General features: G+C 33.5%; 2 protein-coding genes across 7 annotated transcripts in view; one reads left to right on the forward strand and one right to left on the reverse strand.

The window, feature by feature from the left end:
* Nucleotides 1-26,208, reverse strand: part of LOC101897588 (RNA-binding protein Musashi homolog Rbp6) — an 824,018-nt gene that overhangs the window by 432,783 nt on the left and 365,027 nt on the right. The gene's annotated exons all lie outside the window — the stretch shown is intronic.
* On the forward strand, nt 14,452-17,502 carry LOC131801254 (uncharacterized). The gene is made up of 7 exons (XM_059119706.1): nt 14,452-15,133; nt 15,206-15,327; nt 15,385-15,525; nt 15,585-15,797; nt 15,869-16,219; nt 16,273-16,432; nt 16,499-17,502. Exons 1-7 carry the CDS (start codon nt 14,830-14,832, stop codon nt 16,969-16,971), a joined length of 1,764 nt encoding a protein of 587 aa, XP_058975689.1. The 5' UTR covers nt 14,452-14,829; the 3' UTR covers nt 16,972-17,502.

Raw genomic sequence — 26,208 nt, forward strand, 5'->3', positions numbered from 1 at the left:
TATACTCATGCACAATTTCGAAATTAGAGATTTTGCAGATTGCTTCATAAAATGCCGTACCATTTTGTACCTTTTCGTACATTTGGAACACCTAAGGTACGAATTTCCGGTAAATTTTACCTTTCCACACAAAAAGTGGTACTAATGTGCAATTTCAAGGTTATTGATTTTCAACCTTTCACTACTGTCCCGAATGTGGCAAAGCTAATTCTAAAAAACTTTTTCTTTGCTATCTTTATTTTTTGGCAAGGCGAGTCTAAAACAACATTTTAAATATCTTATTGTTAATGATCGATCAATAACAGCGCTGTAAATTTTTGGAACTTTTAATGCAAATTTAATGAATTCATTAATAGTAAGCGAATAATTTAGTAAGCTTATTTATTGACTCTTGGTGTATTTGTCAAATATGTGGTAAAGTAAAAAATTAGGATGCTGCTATGTTATTAGCTACTAGTGCCCTAATGTCCTGTAAATAAATTGACAGTTCATGGGACAACTACACCTGGAATATTAACAATTTTTTTCTTGAAAGCCTGAAAGTAATCAAAGGATGGCGATCTTTTTGTATTCCTTAAAAATTAAAAATTGTATTTCAAAAATCATTAAAGCAATTGTCTAACTATCGATTTTCCCCACATTCCTTTTTGTATAAGTTTTCTAGAAACTTTAACATTTAAAACATCTTCTGCTGGTGTTGGTAAACAATCTGTATGTGTTGGTAAAACGACAAATTATGAAAAATGCAAACTTTTTAAATTATAATAATTAATAAGAAAAATTCTTATTAAATCGTTAGCAACACATACACACCAAAACACATAGACAGACACACATACCAGCAGCAAAGCAGACAGAGAGAGAAAATGTCTTGGTCTATGGACTGCATCACAGTAACTGGTTAAATATGGAACCCGAAACTCTACTCTATCGCCTTTTGTAGTGGTGGTGATGGTGCTTACCCTGAATTTAGTTTAAATAACTTCTTTGGTCTAAAAATACACACAGACACACACATGGAGACACATACACATGTTGTATATGGAATATATGTTTGTATGGATGTGTAAAGGAGTGTGTTATAGTTGAGTTTTTAGTTTTCTATGGAATTGTTCAGGGCACCCGTAGAATAGTTAAGGTATACCGGGAATACATTTTTCAAGTGGCACTGGATAGATGGCTGGTTGCCTTGCTTGGTTGGTTGGCTGGCTGGCTGGTTTGCTGGTTGACTGTCTCTGGCAAGTGGTCTCATTAAATGTTGACACAAGTCTACTTAGCACTGGTGCTGTTGTTCTGGCTTCATCTTCTGCTTCTTTTACTTCTTGGAATATCAAAAAAAAAACATAAACTATCATTAGGCTATGGGCACCAGAGGTTAGAAAATGGTTTGTAAGGATATAGAGCCTGGGGGAAAGGGGAGAGAAGATGAATGTGTCTTTGTTTGCTATCCTTTGTATGTGTTGGCAAAACTTTACATTACATTGCGTATTTTCAACACACACATACACACGCACATTAAGCTACTCCCACCAACACACATAATCAGTCCTCTACAACACGAAGTAAATATTTCCCAAGAACAGAGGTTGCTGAGCAGAAATGCTGGGAAAACTTATAAACACTTGGCACAGAAAAGAAATGAAATTCTGGCCAACTGTGCAAAAGAAACTCACATTTCCACAACGAACTTTGTTACTAAGGGCCAAAACTTTGACTAGGTTTCTTGTAATGCAAGAAAGCTTATAAGGGATTCTTCACACGGGCTAGGAAATATAATGGGACAAAAAGGTTGAAACTAGAGTGTGGTGAAAATTTTACGGGATATAAAATAGTTGAAGACCCTATTTGGTAGCAATTATTTTTATGCCCTCCACCATAGTAATTAGGGTACATTAAGTTTGTCATTCCGTTTGTAACACATCGAAATATACATTTCAGACCACACAAAGTATATATATTGATCAGCATAAAATTCTATGTCGATTTAGCAATGCCTGTCCGTCTGTGGAAATCACTCAAGCTTCCGAACGAAATGAAGTAGGTTGATAAAATTTTACTCAAATGTGTATTATCTTTGCAGGGATTTTCGTGTTGAAAATGGGCAATGTAGCTCCACGTCTTCGTATAGACGACGTATAACGGTACCTCCCTATATGCGGTATTTTGATGATTTTAGCGACATTATTTACCGGAATTGTTTCAAAATTAGTATTTAAAGTTCGTAATATATACTACGGCTTAAGGCAAAAAGTGGGCCATGTAGGTCTACGTCTTCGTATAGCCCTCATATAAAAGGGACCTCCCGATATTCGGTATTTTGACGATTTTAGCGACATTATTCTCCGGAAAAGTTTCAAATTTGGTATTTGAAGTTGGTAATGGATAATAAATCCTAAAGCAGAAAATGAGCCATATAGGTCCACGTCTTCGTATAGCCCCCATATAACGGTACCTCCCGATCTTGGGTATTTTTATGATCTTAAAGACATTATTTACCGGAAATATTAGAAATTTAGTATTTGATGTTCGTAATGAATTCTACAGCCTATGACAGAAAATAGTCTGTGCAGGTCCACGTCTTTGTATAGCCCCCATATAACGGAACACTCGATATTCGGTATTTTGATGATTTTAGATACATTATTTACCGGAATTATTTCACATTTTGTATTGTGAGGGCAACGTTTTATACCTCCACGTCGTCTTATAGACCCTAATATACGGCTACATTCGGTATTTTTTAAAATTTTAACAGAATTTATAACGAATTTTATTTTTTTGAAAATTTGCCAAATTTGTACCAAATGGTGGAGGGTATTCAAAGTTCGGCCCGGCGGAACTTACAGCTTTTTTAATTGTTGGAGGTTAATTTTTCTCGAAATTATTTAGAATAAGATCGAAACAACTTATAACACACCGGTCGGATCAGACATATTTATTCGCCAAATATGGTTTCTGCTCATCTTGCTTATATTGGAATATGCAAAGTTTACAGCGAATCGGATATTCCCTTAGAGAGCCACTGAAAAGACGGTATGTGAAGATCGACCGCAAATATCCAAAAAAAAGGATTTCCTCCTGCGGTCTCAAACCGCCACTTCGATGAGACCCAGACAAAAAAATTTATTACCAAGTAAGGAGTTTTCCAACAATTTTTTTTTTTTTTTGGGAATTGTAACAACTTAGGCATCAACACAATTAATTGGTATATTTTAACCTCCTGGTAATGCTAATTGTAGTTTGCTTACATTACTTTTTAGTGGGTTTTTCGACTCATACCGCTCCCAAGTATTTTTGTTTTTTGGGAAGCTATCATCTACCATGACAATTACCTACATCACTGGAAGCTGGCCAAATTACTAGATCTAGTTCTACGATGTTTTTCTTTGTAGCATATTTGCGTAGAAAGGTATCCTATTAAGAAAAAACAAGCCTTCTTCATCTTTTGAATGCTGTGTCTTTTTTCCTAGTCATGCATTTTGTTTATTTTGGTTTTGCTTCTGTCCATTTTGGCCACTTCAAGTAGATTTCTCCTCGACAACATTCTTTCACTGAAAGAGAGGGCGCATCCTGCTTTCCATCTGTATATATTTCTCTTCATTTTTGTTTCATTTTGTTATTACTTTTTTCTTCTTTTCCTCTTTTTATTTTTTGTGATGTTACTCATCTCAATATTTGTGTAAATTCCACAAAGTGTTGAAACCACTGGACAAATACTTTGGCCTTTAACCACTTCTCCGAGAAAGTGAACATGGCAAAGCAAAAAGCACAGGTGTTACAACTTTCTGCTGGCAAAAATAACACTTAGAACAATACGAGAGGGTATATGTGTGTGTGTGTGAGTGTGTAAGTGTGTTTGAGCAGGGTACCTCATTCTGTTACAACATCACTAAAACAGGGCGAGTGAGTGTGTGTAAGTCTGAGATTGTGTAGAGAGTAGTTGTCGTTGTAGTAGTAGTGCTTGTACGACAAGTGCCCAGTAAACAATTTTTTCCGACTGCTCTGATTTTAGATTTTTTTCCGAAATTTCTGACGTTTTTTTCAGAAATTTCTGATAGAAATTGGTCCGATTTTCTAAACGTTTTTTTTTAGAATTTCTGCACATTTTCCTGTGTTTTTAAGCGAAAAAAAAACTCGAAAAATGTACAAACGGAGAGAGTAGATTGTCTATTGCTCTGGCATATTCTCTTCCACATGTAAACGGATGGTGGTGGTTTGACACATTCTCTCCCATAGTAGTTGTTGTTGTGATCATTCATTTCAAGATCTCAACAACAACAAAGCGCAAAGCAAAAATGCTATTTGTTATTGTTATTGTGAACTGTTAGATTTTCCGTTGTAAAAATGTGCGTTTTGTTGTTGTTGTGAATCAGCCTCTTTCTCTTTCGTTCCCAAAAAAATATGATGGAAAAAAATTGCAAAAACAACTACATACCGGTTTTCTGTGTGCACTGCTTTTTATTTTTAGTTCTTGTTTAGCAGTTGAAACAGATACAGCAGATACAGTGAATTACAAAAATTATATATATGTATATAATAACAACAAATAATTGAATTATCTGTTATCTGTTCAACTCTTTTGTGCATTAAAATACTGTATGTTATGTTCCTAATAAAAATAATATTTATAATGTAAATGTATTATATATGTAATATTTAAACTACATTTTTACGAAACCCGAAATAAATTGTTTGTTTTTTAAATAAATATGTGTTTTTTTTTTTTTCATTTTTAAGTGGTGTGACGATTTTTTCGATATTTCTTCCGAATTCTGAACGATTTCTTTCAGAAAATCGGAACTTTCTCCCGAATTCTGAGCGTTTTTTTTTTTCAGAAAATCTGAATTTTATTCCGAATTTTCTTTCGAATTCTGACCGATTTCTTTTAGAAAATCTGAATATTCCGCCGAATTTCCAGACGAATTCTGCCCGATTTCTTTCAGAAATTCGGAGTTGTCCTCCGAATCTTTTCCGAAAATCTAATTTTTTCTCCTATTTTTTCAAGAATTTTCACCGAATTCGGACCGAATTCGTCCAGAAAATCTAATATTTTTTCAGATTTTTTTCAGAAAATCTTTCCGAATTCGGTGACCACGTCCATACAACTTTCGTACCGAAATCGGAAGGAATTCGGAATCAGAATCGGACATTTTTTCAGAGATTCTGACAGAAATCGGACCGAATTCGGCAAAAATTGTTTACTGGGTGCTTTTGCGGGAGACTGGGGTAGGTGTGTTTGTGTGTGCCAGCTGATGTTGGTGTATTGCTATGATAAGAGATAGTACAACAACAACAACAAAAAAAGTTTAAATTAAATTTAAACAAGTTGCACATACACAGCATATTTGTATAGATACTTTTACACAAAGCACAAGTTTTATTTATTGTTCGGGCTGTTGTTGTACCATTAGCATTACAAAGCACTAACCAACGAACACACACACACATAGACACACATACAAACATACAGCAACTTAAACGTATCATCAGCATCAACTTGGGTTACAGACAATATTATAATTGCTCACAAAATATCCACACACACTTACACACATATACATACACACAAACCCAAAGAAATTGCCTTGCTCACATGCTCAGTGCAGATCATTTTGTTGAGGGTGGGGAAACCCGCACCTACACACACACGCACCGACTTCCTCCTTTTCCCCCGTTTGCCTGTAATAACTCTGCTCTTGTAGCTTTGGAAAATTGTGCTATGTTTTAAAAAATTAATTAATGTCTTGGAAAATGTTTTAATGGTTTCACTAGTACAATGAAGCATTTAAAAATGATAAATTATTATCGGTTTTTAAATCCTAACACACTTTTGTAAGCACATTGAAAATATGTATTTATATATATTGTGCTGAAGCAGCAGCAACAACGACAACGGCAAAAACAACAACAGCAAACGACAGCAATATTTTATATCATTTCCGCACAAATTTAAATTGCAACTGGGGAAAAGTATTTCCGCCAAAAGAAACATCTGAGCTTAATTCGACAATACGATACACGCGCACACAAAATATGTTTTCAAAAGTTTTTAAATTATATTAAAGTTTTGAGATTAATTACGCATAATAATTTGATAAATTAAATTGAATTAAATTTGTAGAAAATTTGAAATCGAAAAGAATTTATGCTGGACGAAAATACTTCGTAACGTTATTTAAAGGGAGATTAATAGATAATGTATATTTAAGGTTCATTGTAAATTCGTTTTCTGACCAAGAAAATTGAGTCCTAATACCCATTTTTACAACAAATATTAGTTTTGGACCGATTTTTTGGTAATTTGAATAGGGTTATTGTTTTCAGTATAATGTTTTATAACGGATTTTTGGATAAAAAAATTTTCTTGGTTGACTCACCACAATACTTTATTAAATTATTTGTATTGATAAAAGGGACTTACCTAAAAAGAAAAGAACACAGAAAATAATTATTATTAAATTATTAAATTATTAAAGCGAATGTATGATGTAAAATAAAAAGAACATAAAAAAGAATTTCAATTCTTTGCAAAAAATTTTATTTCGAAATGTAGAAAAAAAGATTTGCGTGAAGATCAATTTAAATTTAACCCTCCAATTTTCCCAAAAATGTGCTGTAGAACGGATATAGTTCTCAGTATAACAGTTTTCCATGAAGTCATATTTGATTTTATAACACCGTCGAAATAAATTTAATATATTTCTACAAATATGAATTTTATAATTTTTCAGAATTAGACGACGTTGTTGCGGTCTTGAAATTTGCATAAATTGTTTTTAATTCAACTGTCAATTAAATATATTCCGTATTATATATTTTTTTAAAATTGTATTCCTTGTAAAAACTGGCATTAAATTTTATTGCGTATGTTTATTATGTGTATAATTCCTACGCCTATGTGCAAGGGCGCGTTAGAAAGCTCAAATTTTCTGATTTTAGAATAAGTTATTATATTACTTATCCGTAACAGAAATGTTGATAAAAAATTATTCTTAAAAATAAGCCTTTTTAACGGAAAATATTTATCGGCCCATTGTGAAAAACTTTGAAGGATACTTTGAAGCTTTCCTTTCAACATATAATATAATAACTGACTCTAAAAGTAGCAGATGTGAGCTTTCCGAAGCGCCCTTCCACATAGGCGTCGGATTATAGTCTTTGCACAGTGGTGAAGTTTTTTTTAAATAATGACGTATCCTCCACAATACATGAAATTAGCTGAACCGTTATATGAAAATCACAAATTATTAACAACATCTATTGGTGAGTGTAGTTAAAACTTTAAAAATATTTTTATTCTGGATTTTATTTTTGTGACTATATTTTTTTCAGGCTGTAAATTTGCCATATATAGGGTGAGAGGAAAAACTGTACCAAATTCAGACTGCCGTCATTTCCAAGCCAATCGTTCGACAGCTGTTAAAATTATTCTAGTGACAGCTCATTATATTGTTTACAAGCGTATAAAATCATTTTGGTGAGAATTTTCCAGAAAAAAGTTATTCGTTATGTAATTTAAGCGTGATAGGGTGATTTCTTTATATATGGCTGGAAACCCACAATTGGCTATCGTTAGAGCACTCCAGCATTTAAATGTGAATAAATGTGTCTCGTACCATCGCTCGTTACCATCGTAGCCCGATGTTAGGGAAGTGGACGGAAGAAACCAGCAACATCAGCAGAAATGATTCGAAAGATAGAGAAGCGACTTGATCGAAACCCGCGTCGCAGTGGCCGAAAGATGACTTGTGAGCTGAACATATCGCAATGTTTCTTTCGGCAAATATTGAAAAACGATCTCGGGGTAAAGCCATTGAAATTCCAAAAAGTGCAAGAACTTACATCGCAAGAGAAATAAAAGAGACTCAAAAGAACTAAAGAGTTGCTTCGCTTGGCCGAAAGTGGTGAGCTGCCGAATTTGGTTTTCTCCGATGAGAAAACATTCGTTGTCCAGCAGTTTGTAGACAAACAAAATGATCGTGTTTACTTGCCAAAGCGGTAAGCTGAAAATGTGCACCTTCGGTTGGCCACCAGACCAGACACTCAAGCGCCGGTCATGGTGATGGCGTGTGCCGCCAAAACAGCCGTATTAATCGACCGTGGCATCAGAATAAATGTCGAATATTATCGCGGAAATACTCTGGAGGGTGTATTAAAGCCTTGGGCACGCAAAAACTTTGGCCGCAAATCTTGAAATTTATTCTACAAATTGGTGCTATTTCCGACATTTTTTGCTTTCATTCAATAAAATTGAAAACGCGTAAAAATTACGGCGTTTGACTTTGTTGCAGTTTTTTTTTTTATCCCACCCTGTATATGTGGGAGCCATATCTGAACCGATTTAACCTTATTTAGCACACTTATTATAGTTTGGCCGTATGTGCAAAATTTCATACTATTTGGGCTGATATTACGCTTTTGGTAGACAATAAAAGGCAAATCGGAAGAAGATATATATGGGAGTTACATCTAAATTTTGACCAATTATATAATTTCAATAGGGTTCGTCCTTGGGTGCAAAATATCATCTGGATCGGGCAATAAATTCAACTTGTACTTTGTTTACAAAAATACATGGACAGACGGACGGACATGCATTAATCGACTCAGAATATAATTCTATGCAGATCATCAAAAGGAACTATGGATGTATCTCGTTTCCTTTGGCCTGTTGCCTTGTGGTGTAGAGTATTACAATATATTTTCGGGACATATAACCTGTTTAAGGATTCGGATCCAATAAGTTTATTTTTTACGAATATCATCATGAAACAATATTCGAGAAAAAGATACTCTTCCCAGTAAAAAAAACTAAGAAAATTTATAAAAATAAATACTAAATCAGTTACGATATTCTATAATACTTTAAGACGATAGGTCTATATGGTACAGTCACATCTAAATAATAAGTCGAACATATTGTCATCCATTTTAAAAGTGTGAAAGTCGAGGACTGGATATATAAACGACAACTTTTGGTAACCAATGTTACAATTCTTCACAAATTACATTAGGTTTATTTTATTTTATAATTTAAAAATAACATTGGGATTACGCCTGATGGAGCCTTTAATAATGAAAATATTAATAAAAAATATAACCTAACCAAATACCAAAGTTCTGCATTATTCTTGATTCCACAGGCCACTGCAATTTATTATTATTATTATTATTTTTTTTTTTTTTTTTTTTTTTGAGAAACGTTTCGTTTTTAGTTTGGATTTTTCAAAATTTCTAAAAAAGTCATAACACTTAAAACCCCGAGTCAAAAACAGCTGATACTCTCCTTGAACTTATATCACTTTCATAACGGCCAACGTCGGCAAATTAACTTCTCCCAATTCCTTTGTTTACTTTCGAAACAATTGTCTAATTGTTATGAGTTTTTAAGAAACCTCCCCCAGAAAGGCAAAGGCGATAAGAATCTAATCTTGTATTTTTCTATTCCACAAGGAAGTGTTAATGAATGTCAAAAGTAAATATCATCCCCACTATCTTCGGAGCGAGCACGTGGCAGAGGGAATTGTTAACCTAAGCACTTTTCGGTAATTTCAGTCTAAAATAAATATGACCCTTATTTAAGCTATACGGTAAGGAGCGCACAAAAAACACTCACACCCCAACGACATACACCAGCAATGGGACATTTAATTCTGAGTTTCTTATCACATCACACTTGGGCCGTTCTACAATAACTAGCTGGCAGTAATATTCCTAAATAGTAGTACAATATAATTAAGTTTGTCATTCAAATGAAACTTTGTGAAAAGGCGAAATTCATTTTCCATCCCCTTGAAGAAATTAACGTTTAACAATGGCAAGCAGGATAAGCTTAAAGCCAGCACCTTAGGAACAGCGAAGTAACACCAGCGACAATGGCAAAGGCAACGGCAGTGAGCACACGCAAAATTTACATTTATCTTTTTTAGATTTGTTATTTTTCTGTGTTTAACTGTTTGTATTGCCCTTAAAGTGTTGTAATTACTTTAACACGTTTTAACGTTTCTTTTTTTTTTTTTGTTCTCCTCCATTTGGTCTCCTTTATTTTGTTTTGAGATTTCCCCCAATCCAGTCATGGCATTGACACTATAAAGTAAAACCTTTTGCTCGTTATGCTTATTCCTCGTCCTTGCAGCCTTCATCCCTGGGAGTGTGAAATATTTTGGTTCTGTGTGTGTCAGTGTATGTGTGTGTGAGAGAGGATTCGTGCCAAATTTAGTCCTTTTTATTGTTGGACACAACAAAGTAATGTTTACATTTTTTTTGTTCGGTCGCTTAAAAGCCCAACAGCTATTCATGATGGCATTGGCTTTGACTCTAGATTTACTTTTTCCTGTGAGTATTCTAGCCTGTCCCAGCCCAGACCAACAACCATCCAAGTCCAACTATGAAGGCCCCAAGTGTGAGTGTCCTTAGCAGGCGAAATGACGTAAATAACTTTAACATAATTTGCTTTTAATTGATTTGGCAAACATTTTTGTTTGTTTCTAGGGGACCAACATTTTGGACATCCGACTACAACTAGAGAATGAGCATGAAATGAAATGTAAAGAGAACAAACAATTTACAAGGGTTGTTTGACCAGTTTAGGCCTCATCTTGGATGTACGCACAAATGTAAGTGTTAAAAAGGTCTTTGTTTGTTGTCATTATGGGTTAAAATTTTATTTCAATTAAAAACTGCAGAAGGGGGAAATCGTTTATCTTTTCCATAAATGGTTAAAATATTAATCAAATCAAAATTATAAGATGAGCAAGAAGAAATTTAATTTTTTTGCAATATTCTAAACTGGACAGCCAGTTTATATGGGAGAACTTAACATTGCAAAATATTATGTATTTCTATCTCGGATATCTCAAAAAGAGGGAAGTCATAGGGGTATGTTTATTGTGCTGATTAAAATGCCATAAATTTATTCGAACTAAATAGTTGGACATTGAATTATGGCATTCTTCTGAAAATTTTACCACAAACCTATATATGTCTTCAGTGTAGTGTGTGTACAAAAGCAAACGGGAGCTCATATCTTTAATTTGTTGTTTTTTTTTAATAAAAAATTTCCAAAAAATTGAAAACTTGACTCTAGATGTTGCTTGAAATAAAATACCATGTTTTCAATTGACAAAGTTTACTCAGTATTGTTGTATTTGAGAACCCATTTTTATTATTTCCAAAAGATGGAAAACAATGTAACGATATTGACCTTCCCTCCATTCCATTTCAAAGTATGACAAGTGCATTTTTTCTCTGCCAGTCTATATTTGCGTAAATTCCACATATAATGTTACCTCCCAGCATTCGCTATTTCGACAATATAACATTTTCAACAGGACAATTTTAACCTTTTTTAAAAGACCTTGATGTGGGACTTAACCCGCAAGTAGAAAATTTGCGTATATGGGTCCACGTTTTCGTATAGCCATGTTCAACGGGATTCGTGATATTAATTATTTAAATATTTGTTATCGGAAATTTTTCTAATTTAGTATTTGGGGATCGTTGATACTAGTCTATGTTGGCCAATGCTCTGGTATGGCCAATATTTCCCAATTTTCCACATTTAAAATATTTTAGTGACATATTTAGAAATTTGGTAATTCAAATTGGTAATGGGTACCATTTTCACTTGCAGAAAATATATCGACGGTTTTTTATCGCACCCAAGCGGGGGTGTACCACTCAATATTCGGTATTTTTACATTAAAAATATTTGAAAAACAATTCCTTTAGACATAGATCCGCGTTTCGTATAAGCTCTTAATAGAGGTACAATCTGATGTCGATTACTATAGAGAAGATTTTCATAAGAATTGTTAAGAATTTGGTATTTTAAATAGGTAATGGATATCAACATCTATGGCTAAAATTTGTCTATAAAGTTCTTCGTTTTCGCGTTGAAGTATCAATCTAAATTAGGTATTGTGAGCATTTTGAAGCAAGTAGAATCGTTTGCAACAAAAAGTTACCAACGTGTGCATTCGAATGGGTATATATCATTTAGTACGACCAAAATGTGCCACATCGAAATAACAGTTTCAGAGCCTAGGTCTAGGTCCATGAACCAAATCCGTTTCAGGGCATTTAGAGTCCATCCAGGACTGTCCGTTCGTCTGTCTGGAGTATCCGATAACTCTCGAAGGGTGCATCCGAATTTATCCAAACTTGGCACATCGAAATATTATTACCAAAACTTACACTGAGTTCGGAAATTGGCAATGTCGGTTAACTGCTTAAGTTATCTCCCTCACAAAGCTTAAAAAAATAAATTACCTTACAGAACAAAAAGAATCATCCATCATCTTGTATTACTGCTAGGTCAGGTGCAAAAAGGAAATTATTGGTCAACTTATTCGGTACCACCCCAAAAAGCAATTCAAAATACGATTTAATAACCGGACATAGACAAAACCCATAAATTGAAAAGTATAAACTTAATTTTCTTATGATGTGAATTTGAAAAGTGTTGTCTGGTCAAATTCAACGCATTTTCAATTGTTGGATCTTTTGACAAAAATATTTAATTGTGTAAGATTTCCAAAAAATTGGCAATCTATTTGATCGTTGTTTAAAATGTACAACCTTTGTGAGAGAGGGACCACAAGAATTGGACTGTTCCAAGCCTTATAAAATAACACTGTGTGTCAAAGATCTCAGCAAATTGGCTGCGGGTTGAATATTTTCAGATCTCTAGTGAAGAGAAACATTTAGCTATGCCAAGAAGAATAACCACTGATTTGTTTCGCAATTTATGAAAGATATAATTATTGAAAATTGGGACCCTTCGTGGGGTATATACCAGAATGAGTGGTCCGATATCTACCATCTCCACACCAAAAATTGCGTTAGTGAAAATTTTGGGATGTTTGAAATTTGAAGAGAATCAGATGCTATTTTCTCATTTTATGAGTGTTTTGGTTATTTAAAGTTTTCACCCTTTTTGGGGAAGGTACCAGAAGAAGTGATCTAATAAATTCTATATTCAGACAGGATCTTATGTTAAAAATATTGATACCCGTAAAATTTGAAAAAAATCAATGCATATTTCGAATTTTACGAGTGTTTGGTTGATCAAAAATTGTGGGGGAGGTTCTAGAAAGTGTTCGTGCCAGATCTTGTGTTGTTCGATATTGAAACGTGCGAAAGACGAAGACAATTGGTCTCTTATTTCACAATTTACAAGAGTTACGATTATTCAAAATTTTGACATTTTATGGGGCAGGGACGGATGGACACCTCTAGATCAAATCCAAAGTGACCTGAATTATCCACAAAAAAGGTCGTAAAAAGAAAAACTGCTAGTATGATAGATTGAGAAAATGTTAAGCAATTTTTATCTCCAGTTTTTTTTATCACAAAAACGAGAGACAAATTAATGGGGTCACTGTGAAGTGTTCCATGCGTCATTTTTGACTTTGTGAGACACGGGTGATTTCTAAGGCTTTCCGGTATGTTATTTCTGAATTTTTGGTCAGTTTTCTTATACTTGCTATAATTGTAGAAGTATCCACAAAAAAGGCGTTAAATTTATAGAAATTGTTAATTGTCATATGAATGCTAAAAGTTTCGATATGGAAACAAGTTGAAAACAATAACGTTTTACAAAATCCCTAATTTTTTTTTTGCAGACTCATATCAGAAATTTGCCTTGGATGGCTCATGTATTATTTTTGAGAATTCCGATAAATATATTTACACAATTTTCGCCTTTCAAGATGCAAATTTAAAAATTCGTTATTCTCAAAATACTGTGGAAGACATAAAAATGTAATCGACGATTAGCATAATCGCTTCCTCAATTTTTTATACTGGTAAACACAGTAACAAACATTTTTTATGGAATGAACTTGACTTTGAAAAATATACAATTTATTTAATATTGGATATTGATTTTCCAGAACAAAGAGTGTAGGCGCTGGACCTCTGCTAACAACATTCTCTAATTATAAAGTATATTATTATTTCCGGTTATTGAAATTTAATAGAAAAATCAAATTCAATTTTTGTGACAATTAACTTATTTCACAGGAACTCAACATATCCTCTAGTTGGGTAAAAATTAGTTTCTTGTAAAGAATGGGTTTTGTAAGGACTATATTTTTATGGTTTTATTTATAGGAACAAATAAAAAATACTTTATCTAAAAAATCATTTTTTTCGATTATTTTTAAAAAAGTGAAGGCAAGACCTCAACCTCATACGATTTTTAAATTTTTGTTATTACAGTTATGAAATTGGAATGTGATAAGTGAATTATAGAAAAAAAAAAAACAATTCGTCCTGTTTCTGCGGCGAAAATTAAATTCTCAATCAATTTAACAAGTTTCCCAAAAAAAAAACTTCGACATATAATTTCCTTTGATATCAAATATCTTTCAAATAAATCAATTCTTTTGAGAACTAATGGATTTCGTCTTGTTAATTTTCTAACTTATCAATTTGTTTTCTCTACACTGAGGGAAAAATCCCGTTGCGAAATCAAGCACGTATGTTGTCATTTTCGCAACGACCCGTTGTTATATTTTTCAACAACGGCTGTTGGTGAATTGTGCACGAACGTGCTCAAATTGACACCGAGACGTGGTCAACTTTCGGTACCAACAACAGCCGTGCTTAATTTGTCCATTTGTAATATTGGTAATTGCAGCCGATTACACACGAGTAAAAAATGACAACGGTGGTGCATGATTCACACACGGTCGTTGTCAATATGACACCGGTCGTGTATGAATTATGCACCACCACCTGCATAATGATGCACCACCGTTGTTACTTTGTACACCGACGTGCATGAATCGTACACGATCGTTGCCATTTTAGCAACTACCGTGTATGAATCATGCACCACCGTTGTCATTTTTTTTACTCGTGTGCAATCGGCTGCATATTTACCATTTTTTCCGTGTTATTGAAAGAGAAAGGACGCATTGTGCAAAAAATTTATTGAAAATGAATAATAATTCGCAAGATCCTCAAAATATCATTGGTGAGTTGTTAGAAATCGATGGCAATATTGTTGTGGTTCGCGATACAAACCATTGCAGCAGTCAAGATGCGGAAAACAATGAGGACGATTATATGTTAAGGGAGTTCTTAAAAGGAATAAATATGGAGTCGCTTTTTGAACAATTAAAAGGTAAGTAAATAAAAATGAATTTTTCAGTTAATCAGTGTAATTAACAAAGAATTTTCTTTTTTGTTCTTTTAGCATCACATGTAACATTTCGCAGCTTGCAGTACTTGAAAAAAGAAGATTTAAAGGAAGCAGTGCCACCATTGGGACTGCGTGTTGAATTCAGAGAAAAGCTCTTTGCTTGGAAAAAACGAAAGGTACGTATTATTTGTTTTACAGAGTTGAACTCAGTATTAATATTGTCATAACAATAGCTCGGGATTGATGACGAAACTATGTCAGTTCCATCTAAAATAGGTGAATGGTGGAAACGCAACGAGACACCTGCAAGTACTCCTGGTACTCCCGACACTACAGGTTCGAACTGCTCAAAAGCCAAAGGAATTTTGTCAGAGGTAAGGTAAGAGTAATATTTGTGTAAGCATAGTTAATGTAGTTTTTTTATTTAATATAGGATCTAACGGAATTGTTAACACATACCTCGAAGGGGAAACTAGCGCTTGAATGTAGTAGCGTTAATAAGAAATTAAGTGACGAGCAAAGAGATGATATAATTAATATAATTATTGAAGATATTTTAACCAACAATGTTACTCTTTACACTCAAGACTATATGCGCATATTGGATGAAATTTGTTCCGTTTTTCCTCTTGAAAACGAAATGAGGGTAAGATTAACAATATAAACAACGTATCTGATTATGTAGTTTCTTAACTTATAATATGTCTTTATTTTTAGGATTATTATTACATTTCAAGAAAAGGAAAGAACAACGCAAGCGGAAAACTTTATGCCAAGTATAGAAACAAGAAGTCCAAAAGAATAAAGCTTTTGATTTCCGAGCCTAGCACAAGCAAAGCAGCAACTCACACATCTCCTAATTTTTGTAACAAAGATGTTCCCGAAATTGATGAATCAGTTGAAAATTCATTGAAAGCTTCCTTACTAAGAGAATGTAATGATTGGGGATCGATCTGCGAAAAATGGAAAAGATCTTTTAACATACGGCAAAGAGATATAAAAAATTTAAGTAGCCATACATTTCTCCTTGAATGGACGAAGTTGTCCGATGCAAGAGCTTCAGAATTGGTAAGTAGCCATGAGCTATTTATTTGTATATGGATACTAATGTTTCGTTTTAGGTCAACATTGATTTCGATATTATGTATCCACAGAAAGGCAATCTTCTACTTTCTAAATGGGACCAATTTAAGAAAAAAATTTACAATTATTATGGGAAAAATATTCATAACGAACATTGCAAACAACTCTTCGCAAATGTTTTGACGGCAAGCAGCATAGGTAAATTTTAATTCCTGATTTATCATAAACATTAAAAGTAATATTTATTTTATATTTCGGTTGCAGATGCTCAAGATTATATATACGCAATACTGTTGAATTCAGTTTTACCATCACCTGCTAGGTTTAAATGTGGAAACGGTAAATTACGAAAAAAAGTAACAATAGCTGATTCGCAGGAAAGTTTCGTACTGCGACTACCGACAATTAACGATTATAAAAGGCAAATTGATACAGTCACTGAAAAGTATTACAATGCTGGATTAACTATACAGCCATTTATAATTGTGGAGGGTTTGTCCGATTTCAATATAAAAGGTTTTTATGTTTTTTTTAACCACAATTTGTTAAAATTTCAATCGTTCCTCGAATGTTTAGATACATGTTTTAAAATTTTTCATGCACTTTCTTTAAAATATCCAAATGCCTGCCAAATTCCATGGATTTTTATCCAAAAATATTTTTATGAAATTAATACTGTATATGATATAAAATCAGTTAATTTGACTTCACTTATTAATTTCTGCAACAATAATTAAAGTACAATTCAAAATGTATATTTGCTTTCGTTGCCGTAAGCATTTTGATAAGGCAAATCTTTTAATAGCTCATTTGAAAACAGACCATTTAATGTCCACTAAATTTTTAAAAGTACAATGCGTTCAGGACAACTGTAAGCAAACATTTACAAAATTTACGTCATTCAGAATTCATTTAGAAAAACTTCACAAGAATCACACAAAAGCTCCACCAATGGTTAAAGCCATTAATGTGCCAGTTGAAATGTCATCATCAAAAGAAAATGATTATACAAACAGTGAAACTGTTATTAACAACAATACAATAGAAAAGGATTTAAATGTTTTGAAAAAGAAAACCTTATATCTGTCTTTACAATTACATGGTCAAAGCTATATGCCTAGAAATCATGTTATAGAAATACAACATTCTGTTTCAATTCTGCTTTCATCCATTTCATGTACAATTGAAAAATATATAACTGATCATCCAAATTATGAAGACTTAAGGTACTTACTAAACTTTTGTAAAAATCCTTTCGAAGAAACTAGAACGGAATATAGACTTTTAAAAATTTTAAAAGAACTAAACTTTTATGATGATCCAAAGGTTTATGTAATTAGCAATCAAGTCTCGGAAATTGTTATCAGCGGAAATCCCAGTTTAGGTCCAAAGTTATCCAATATTTATATAATGCCACTGAAATTCATGATAAGTGCCCTTTTTAAAATTCCAAATCTCTTAGATTTGACATTAGAAAACTCCAAAAAATTCCTAAATTCACCTGTTTTACAAAATTTTACAAACGGTGAGTTATATAAAACTAAATTATTAAAATATCAGTACAATTTAGTTATTCCCTATGTCCTTTACATGGATGATTTTCAAATTAATAATCCTCTTGGAACCCATACATTTTCCATATGTGGTTGTTATATTAGCTTTCCTTCAATGCCACAGCACTTGTTGTCAAAACTTGATTATATATTAACTGCTGCGTTTATACCATCAAAGGATTTAAAAGAACGTGGAAATGAAGTTTCATTTCACAATCTTGTAGAAGAGTTAAAAATTCTAGAAGAAGGGGTTGAAATTTGTGTTCAACAAAGTGTTCAGAAGGTGCATTTTATTTTAGGTGTAATTATTGGAGATAATTTAGCAGTTAATAGTATTTTAGGCTACGTGCAATCATTTAACTCTAAAAGATTTTGCCGGGTATGTAGAAGAAAAAAGTCCCAAATGCAATTCGACGCAATTCAGCATTTAGATAGTTTAAGAAACCAAGAGAATTACAACTCAAATGTATTGGAAAATAATTTTCAAGAAACAGGTATTAAAAACAAGTGTATCTTCGAATCTTTACCAAATTTTAACGTCACTGAAAATTTTTGTTTTGATATTATGCATGACATTTTCGAGGGCATATGTGTCTACGATATGTCTAATGTAATTCTCGGGCTGATTCAAGAAAATATTGTTACGTTAGATTGTATTAACAGCAGAAAATCTTTATTCCAATTTGGAGAAATTGAAGTGGGAAATAAATCTGGACCACTAGATTTATGTAGATTGAAAAACTATAACTTAAAAATGACAGCTAGTGAAACTATGTGTTTTACTAATTTTTTACCTTTAATGGTAGGCGATTTAATTCCTTTCTCCAACGATCACTGGAAAGTTTTTATAATATTATTACAAATAATCGATTTACTTTTAAGACCAAGTTATATAGAAGACGATTTAATAAAATTGGAAGAATTAATTAGAGATCACCATTCACTTTATATAACATTATACGGTTCGTTAAAACCGAAACACCACTTTCTTGTCCACTATCCCACAGCTATCCGAAAATGTGGTCCCCTTAAATATCTCTGGAGCATGAGATTCGAAGCTAAACACAAGGAAGCAAAAGCCTATTTAGGAAATACTACATCAAGAGTAAATCCCTGTCGTTCATTATCTATTAAGTCTGGATTGAAATTTTCCAATTTTTTATTAAAACACGAAGATAACTTAGAACCAAATGTTATCATTAATACGCATACCATCGAAGATTTGGCAAAAGAGGAATATTGTTACAAAAAAAGTAAGCCAGTTTTAAATTACCAAAATTGCAAAGTGTCTGATGACATTTTTTTTAAGGGAACTAGGTATAAAAAAAACTATTATTTAGCAACAAATAATGCCGCAATTGAACTTTTCAAAATTAAACATTTAATAATTGAAAATGAAAATGTTTACATTTTATGTAACCAAGTAAAAGTTAAAAACTTTGATTACCATTTACAATCGTATGAAGTTGGTTCTCTGAATGAGGATACAATTTTTTTAATACCAATTTTAGATTTTATTACTTACCCATTTCACTTATATCCTATGAATAATGGAAAAGTTTATTTCAGATTTAAGTTAATTTAATTTGTTTCTATACATTGAATATATGTAATTCGAATTGTTTTGTTAAATCAAATATGTATTTATATTGAATTTATGTAATTGGTTTCGTTCAATAAAATACTTTTCAAAAAATGTCGTTTCTTCTACTAAGGGTATAAAATGGAAAAGGAACGGATATCAAAAAATGACCACCATTGATTTCAATCTGACAACGGGCGTTGACAATCCGACAACGGAGCGTTGACAATCTGACAACGAAGCGTTGACGATCTGACAACGAAGCGTTGACAATCTGACAACGGGGCGTGCTCGAAATGACCACGTATGTGCTCATTTCATGCACATCTGTTGTTGAAATCGTTGCCAAAATCTCGGTGTCAAAATGACAACAGCGTGCTCATTTTGACACCAAACGTGGTTGATACACTATCATACACGGATGTGGTCATTTCATACACGGATGTTGTCATTTTTTCTCTGGGTGTAAGTTTCGATAACTTTTACAAAAATCCTCTTTAAATTGTTTCTATCCATTCAAACAAGTTATGCCAACGAATAAAATCGCATAAAATATGCACAAAAAAAACTTCCCTAAATTCTGTTCCAAGAAATCATGTAAAAATAATTGAAAAACTTTCTCAAATCTCAAAACTGTTTTTCTTTTTAAATGTGCAGGATGATTTATATTTCTCTTCAAAAAAAAAAGCAAAACAGCAAAAAAGAAAGCTAAAAACCGACACAGTAATCACCACCTCAATCACTTTCCCCAGTAACATGGTTTTATGACCACCTGCCATTCTGTCCTGTGTCTAGTTCGGCGTTCATCATTTTATGTAAATTTAAGGCATTTTCACGTCATTGCTCCACTTTGTCTTCTGGGGCAATTTTCCTTTAAATGTCTGTAATTATTTTTATTTCTTCGCTTGCTTTCTTCTGCATTTCGCAATGGTAAATTGGAATTTGGGTTTGTGAGTGTATGTGCGAGGGAAATACTTACGACAAGTTTTTTGGTTGGTATGGTGGCGGGTGGCTGTGGCACGGGCGGACTAATGGCTTTAATGGCCTGCGTTGGCGGGGGAAAAATCTCCGCTGGCTGCTTAACGTAAAACAGATTTACTCCAAAGTGTGAAATTTTGTTGGATTTTCTAAAACACGGTAAGGGAAAAAACCGTTTCCTGCTGCTCTCGGTCTAGCGTTGGCTAGCACTTGGCAGGCTTCTGGAGCAGGGGCTGGTGACTGTTGTTGTGTTAAGCGGAGTTTGTGGTACAACAACAACACCGCTTTTTGTTGGCAACTTTATTGGTCTCCAATGGCGCAAAATAATTAACACAACACCTGTAATTACAGCTGTTGATGATGACTCTGTGATTTGGGTTGTACGTCGAACGAACAGTGCGTACAAATGGTACTTTTTTAGATATTTTTTTTAGCGAAGTTATTGATTGATTATTAATATTTGATATTTAATGTTCGTTATTTATATATTTTTTAGAATTATTATTTACAATATTTTCACAGTGTTTTTTTGTTTTTGGAATTGTTTTAGCTATTTTTTATTATATTTTTATGCTTGCGACCGCACCGGTTTTGCCTTGCAATTTTAACTAAGTTTTCTAGATTTTTTTTTTTATTTCGTTTTCGTTTCCTAAGAGCTTAAGCAACCTTTTGTGTTAAAAACTCGTTGTTGGGTTTTTTTTTTTTTGTAGATTTTGACGTTAGAAAAACTCGCTTCAAAAATTAAGGTTCTTGATTTAGACAACTTTAGGTAATTTTCGCTTTTTTGTCAGCTTCTCAAAATATATAGGAGGCCGAAAAGAGTTGAGGTTATGTGTTTGTTTTTATTTAAGGATTTGTTGGGGTTAATATTTTGTTATTTTTTTTTTGGTTCTATGTGAATTCACAACTTTTTTAAGAAGCTCTTGAGATTCTCTACAAACAAAAATTTTTACATGGAATTTGTTGTTGCTGTTGTTGGTTGGTTGGTTGTTTGTTTTAAAGCTCTGCTACAGACAAAAAGTAGATTTACTTTTTTTTTTGTGTCGAGTGTGTTTATGGATTGGTTTCTTGTTGTTGTTGCTGCTACTACTGTTGTTGTTGTTGAGTGGGTTGACTGATTGCACTTGAACGCGTTGTTTATTTCGTAAGGTTATCCTTGCCTTGACGTAAACTCTAGCAAAAATGTACGAAAATTCGAGTCTCTCCAAATTGGGGAATTTCCTCGTTTCTCTGTCGTATTTGTTTCGATTCGAATAGAAAATATATTTTAAATTATTGCTAAGCTTTGCGAATGCGGTGCCAATTCGCTTGTTTGATTGATTTACAGACTGACTAGCTGATTGATTTGCTTGCTGGTTGGCTGGCTGATTCGACTACAACAATAAATTAACAAATTGCTAACTTGGCTTTATCGATTTTATTTTTAGTTGGTTTGGTTTGGTTTCGCTACTACAACAATTGTGAATTTTAGAAATTTTTATTTGGTTTACTTGGTTTTGTTGTTGGTTTTAACTGAACTATATATTGAACTACTGCACGGCTAAGGAACGCAACGACTGATGGACTCGCTTGTCTGATAACGACTGAAGGTCCTCAAAAATGGGGAGCACTGAAGCACCAAAGCGGCATACAACAATATTTTGATTTTGCTGTCTCAGCTGCTGCTGGTGCTGCGGCTGCGGCTGTCACCGTTGTTTCGTTTTCGTGGCTGTTTCAGTTTCAATTTGTGATACTGATTCTGCTTCCAATGTTTCGCTTTACATTTACTTGACTTGGAGAATACGCTCACACACAGACGTACACACACACACAAACACACTCTCGCAGAGTCAAACATAAAAGGCTCAAACCCAAAAGCAAGAAATCACATTCGTTCAGTCTGTGCTGTGCAAAAAAAAAAACAAACACACACTCACATATACACTCACGCAGAGTCCACCCGCAATCTCCAATTGAACCGCACACACACACACACCTCCCCCTTAATGAATACGGGGAAGGAAACAAAAAAGGATTCACAAGTTATTCTCGCTCTCCCTCTTTCTGCTCCTGAGTATGGCAAACAGGAAATGTAAACATTTCAGTAAAGGAAAAAAAAACAACAAACCCTTCTTTTCATCAGCAGAGAGCCAAAAGAGAATGAGAGCGAGAAAGAGAGTTGTAAAAAGAGCACGCACTAGCCAGTGAGTGAGAGAGTACAAATTGTTTCCGTTTTTGTTTATGTTCATGGCGCTCTTTCGGCATTATCCTTACTGCTGTGCTGTCGTCCTAATTGACAGGGTTGCCGTGCAAAAATCAATTTCCTGCCCCGGTGTGGGAGTGCATTTGTTGTGGTGCTGGTGGTGTGTGTGCGTGTGACAATTCCCAACCATAATCAAAGCAATTGATGATTGTACAGGATCTCTATATTTGCCCTGCAGGCTTATGGATTACTAGGCCGTGAGTGAAATGCGTGTTTGTATATATGTAATTATGTAAGTCATTTGCATTACATTGTGAAGGAAACAAAATTTGTTTTTGTGAGACAAGCCAGCATTCAAACTTTTTCCTGTCCAAAATTAAATCCAAAGCAATTGTTATTTTATTTATATCCACAAAGTTAATAGATAAAGTTACGTTGCTATTAGAATTCACTTTCGAAAAAAAAAACATTCCCGAAAGGAAATATGATATTCTCACTTATCATAATTGCCTTAGGGCAGCGATGAGAGATATACATAGTTTTGGGAGAACGCAAAATCTGTAGAAAGGAATTTGAAAAAAATGGGAACATTTTCTGTAAAGTGGGAACATTTGGGATATTTTCTGCAAAATAGAGGGCATAGTTGCCACATTTTAAAATAAAACACAAATTAGGATACCGAAAATGAAATACAAAAATCGCCAATCGATAGTGTTTTTTTTGGGAATATTTAATTACTTCAAAAAAAAAAAAAAAAAATAAATAAATAAATAAATAAATAAATATTTCACATAGGCTCGTTATAAAGCCCCTTATAATTTTGGCTAGTGAACATAAATGTAATAAAATATGGGGAAAATCAATCTTCTTATGGAAAAAAATTTCAATGATTTTTAAAAAGTTTTAGGTAATTCTTCCCATATCTTTTCGAGAAACTCCATGCAAACGTTACGTACATGTTATGACAAAAATAGGGTTTTCTGAATCTAGCCCGAAAATCATATCAATACCATTTTAGAGTAAGAGAGAGGCCTAAATGATAAGAATTTTTTTCACAAAAAAAAAACATTCAAAATCCAGGCTTATGGCTTTAATTGTCCCTAGAAATCGTAGTTTATAGACCTCAAAATTGCACAATAATGGAACTGATAGTCCCTAAAAAATATCCTTAACAAATTTTGGCTAATAACCGTGAATTCCTTATTCACACAAATTGGTAAAAACTCTAGGCCTTTGGTTTGGTTGGCATTTAAGTTCACTATGTGACCCTAATAATACTTTAGAAAAATTCTTAAAAAATGCCGTGCGATTGCCTTTTAAAAATAAATCAAATTCCACACTTATTACCGTGATAGAAACTCTAACACATACATGCTTACCAACCTGGTAATAATTTAGAAAATTATGCAAAGACTACACCAATGAACCCCCCAAAATTTTCTGAAAAAAAGTTTATGGTCCTGACAATCCTCGAATAATCCCCAAAAAGACATATAAAATGGAAAATCGACTATTCGAATCTTGATAATCCTTTTAAATAATCCTACTTTTAAAATTCGCGCTATTTACTCTGATAGTCCTCAAAAAATATTCTTAGACAAGCAAAAAAGCAGCTAAGTTTAGCCGGGCCGAACTTTTAATACCCTCCACCATTTGGTAGAAAAGTGAAAATTTAAAAAAAAAATTCCGAAAACTACCACTTAATTAAAAACCGTTATATGGGGACTATACGACGGCGGTTTTTGTTGCCATAGGTACCCATTAATATCTTCCTAAAAATCGATTCTTTAAAAATTTAAGGTTTTCGTGATAGTCCTTAAAAATTATACCGAATATCTGAGCTAATATTATATGGGAGCTATACGAAGAAATATGCCTACACAGACAATTTTCTGTCATAGGCTGTAGTATCCGAACTTTCGACTTATTACGAAGGTTTTCGTCCTGATAGTCCTTCAAAAAATATGCTTAAAATAATTTTTAACAAAATCCACGATTTTGAACCCTGATAGTCTTTGAAACAAATAAAAATCCACGGTTCGGACCCTGGTAAAAAAAAACGATCCATAAAACTCGTGTATTTGACCATAATAAGTTTTTAGGAAAATTTTTGAAGACGCCAAGCTTATGACCCTGATAGTCTTTCAAAACATTAAAAAAAAACTTTTTCGGTACTGCGTTGGTTCTTTGAAATAAATGCAGAAAAATCCACGTTTATAACTGTGATTGTGATAGGAAAATACTTGAGATAAGGAAATAATTGAGATCGACCTTGAAATAAATTTTCTTTAAAGATACCAATACCTTCAAAAATAATCTAAATTAAGATTATTGCACATTTATTATAACAATTACTCAGGGCGGTCTTTATATATAACTTATACATTATTCTAATAGTCCGTCGGGAAATTGCTTAAAAAATCCTCACTGATAGTTGGTCAAGAAAGTACTTAAAAATTAACACTTAGGATCCTGACAATCCTTACAAAAAAATAGAAGTTAATTGCTGTTACGGCCCTTAAAAAAATATTGTGAAACATTATTTGAAAATATGTTTGAAAAAATTCACAATTTTGAACCACATCGTCCTTGAAATTTTAGGAACAATTCTTTAAAATCCACACTTATGACCCCGTGACTCCTAGAGAAAATTCTTTAAAAATTCCACCTGATAGCCCTTCAGAAAACGAAAATCCACTAGTATGGCTTTTATTTAAAAAAATAATCTTAGTCTCCAAATTGTAATTCCTTCAACGTTCTCTAAAAAATGTGTTTATGACATTGCTCTCAAATCGTTTTTACAGAATTCCGTCTATCTGGCATCACCCGTTTTTGGAGCAATTTCTTTGAAAAAGTTTGTGTAAATACGAGTTTCGAAGGAATCTGAAACATCAGACAATATTGTAGTGGGTGAATAAAGATTGACAACAAATTGCTCTCTGGCACCACGACAAATCACAAAAATGCGCAGGTACTGTAATTACAGCAGATATGCAAAGCTGTGAGCTATGGATGCGGCATTCATTAATATATATATATATATATATATATATATATAAAGTTACGTGTGTGCAAACCTATGTAGGAGAAAAATAAGCAATGATTGGAAATCAAGTTAATTGTTAATAATACATTTCTATTGCAAATTTACTAAGCCATTAACAGAATTTATTGATTATAGATTATTTGAATTACTAGCCTGAGGACCCACATTTACCAACATAACACGCAACTACAACCTGCATGCCTATCTGCAACAAAACGTAACGACACAGGACGAAAGCATACAAGAACAAAAAATGTCAACTTGACATTGCGCTACGTGCGTCAACGCTCCAGACAACTTTTGGAACAACAATGCGAGGCAATGGTCACATTACGCGCGTTCCCTCAATAGGAACGCCACACAATAAAAACCACATAGCCCAGCTCACCGGGCTAACCAGAAGAACGAAATTCGAAAATTCTCACTTTACATCACCACTCAGTCGACCAAGAACCACCCGCACATTCTTCTAGGTCTGCAGACTGTGTGCTCACATTCAGGGATTCCCTTTTAGCTTTCATACACGTGCACATGGACACACATACGCACTCAGCTTAACCCATCCCAAAGAGATCAGAGGAACAAACGTGGAACGGAGAACAGAGAACACGATATGCCAAGACGTTGGTGGCG

The sequence above is a fragment of the Musca domestica genome, unplaced genomic scaffold (genome assembly GCF_030504385.1).
Source record: "Musca domestica strain aabys unplaced genomic scaffold, Musca_domestica.polishedcontigs.V.1.1 15, whole genome shotgun sequence".
NCBI lineage: Eukaryota > Metazoa > Arthropoda > Insecta > Diptera > Muscidae > Musca > Musca domestica.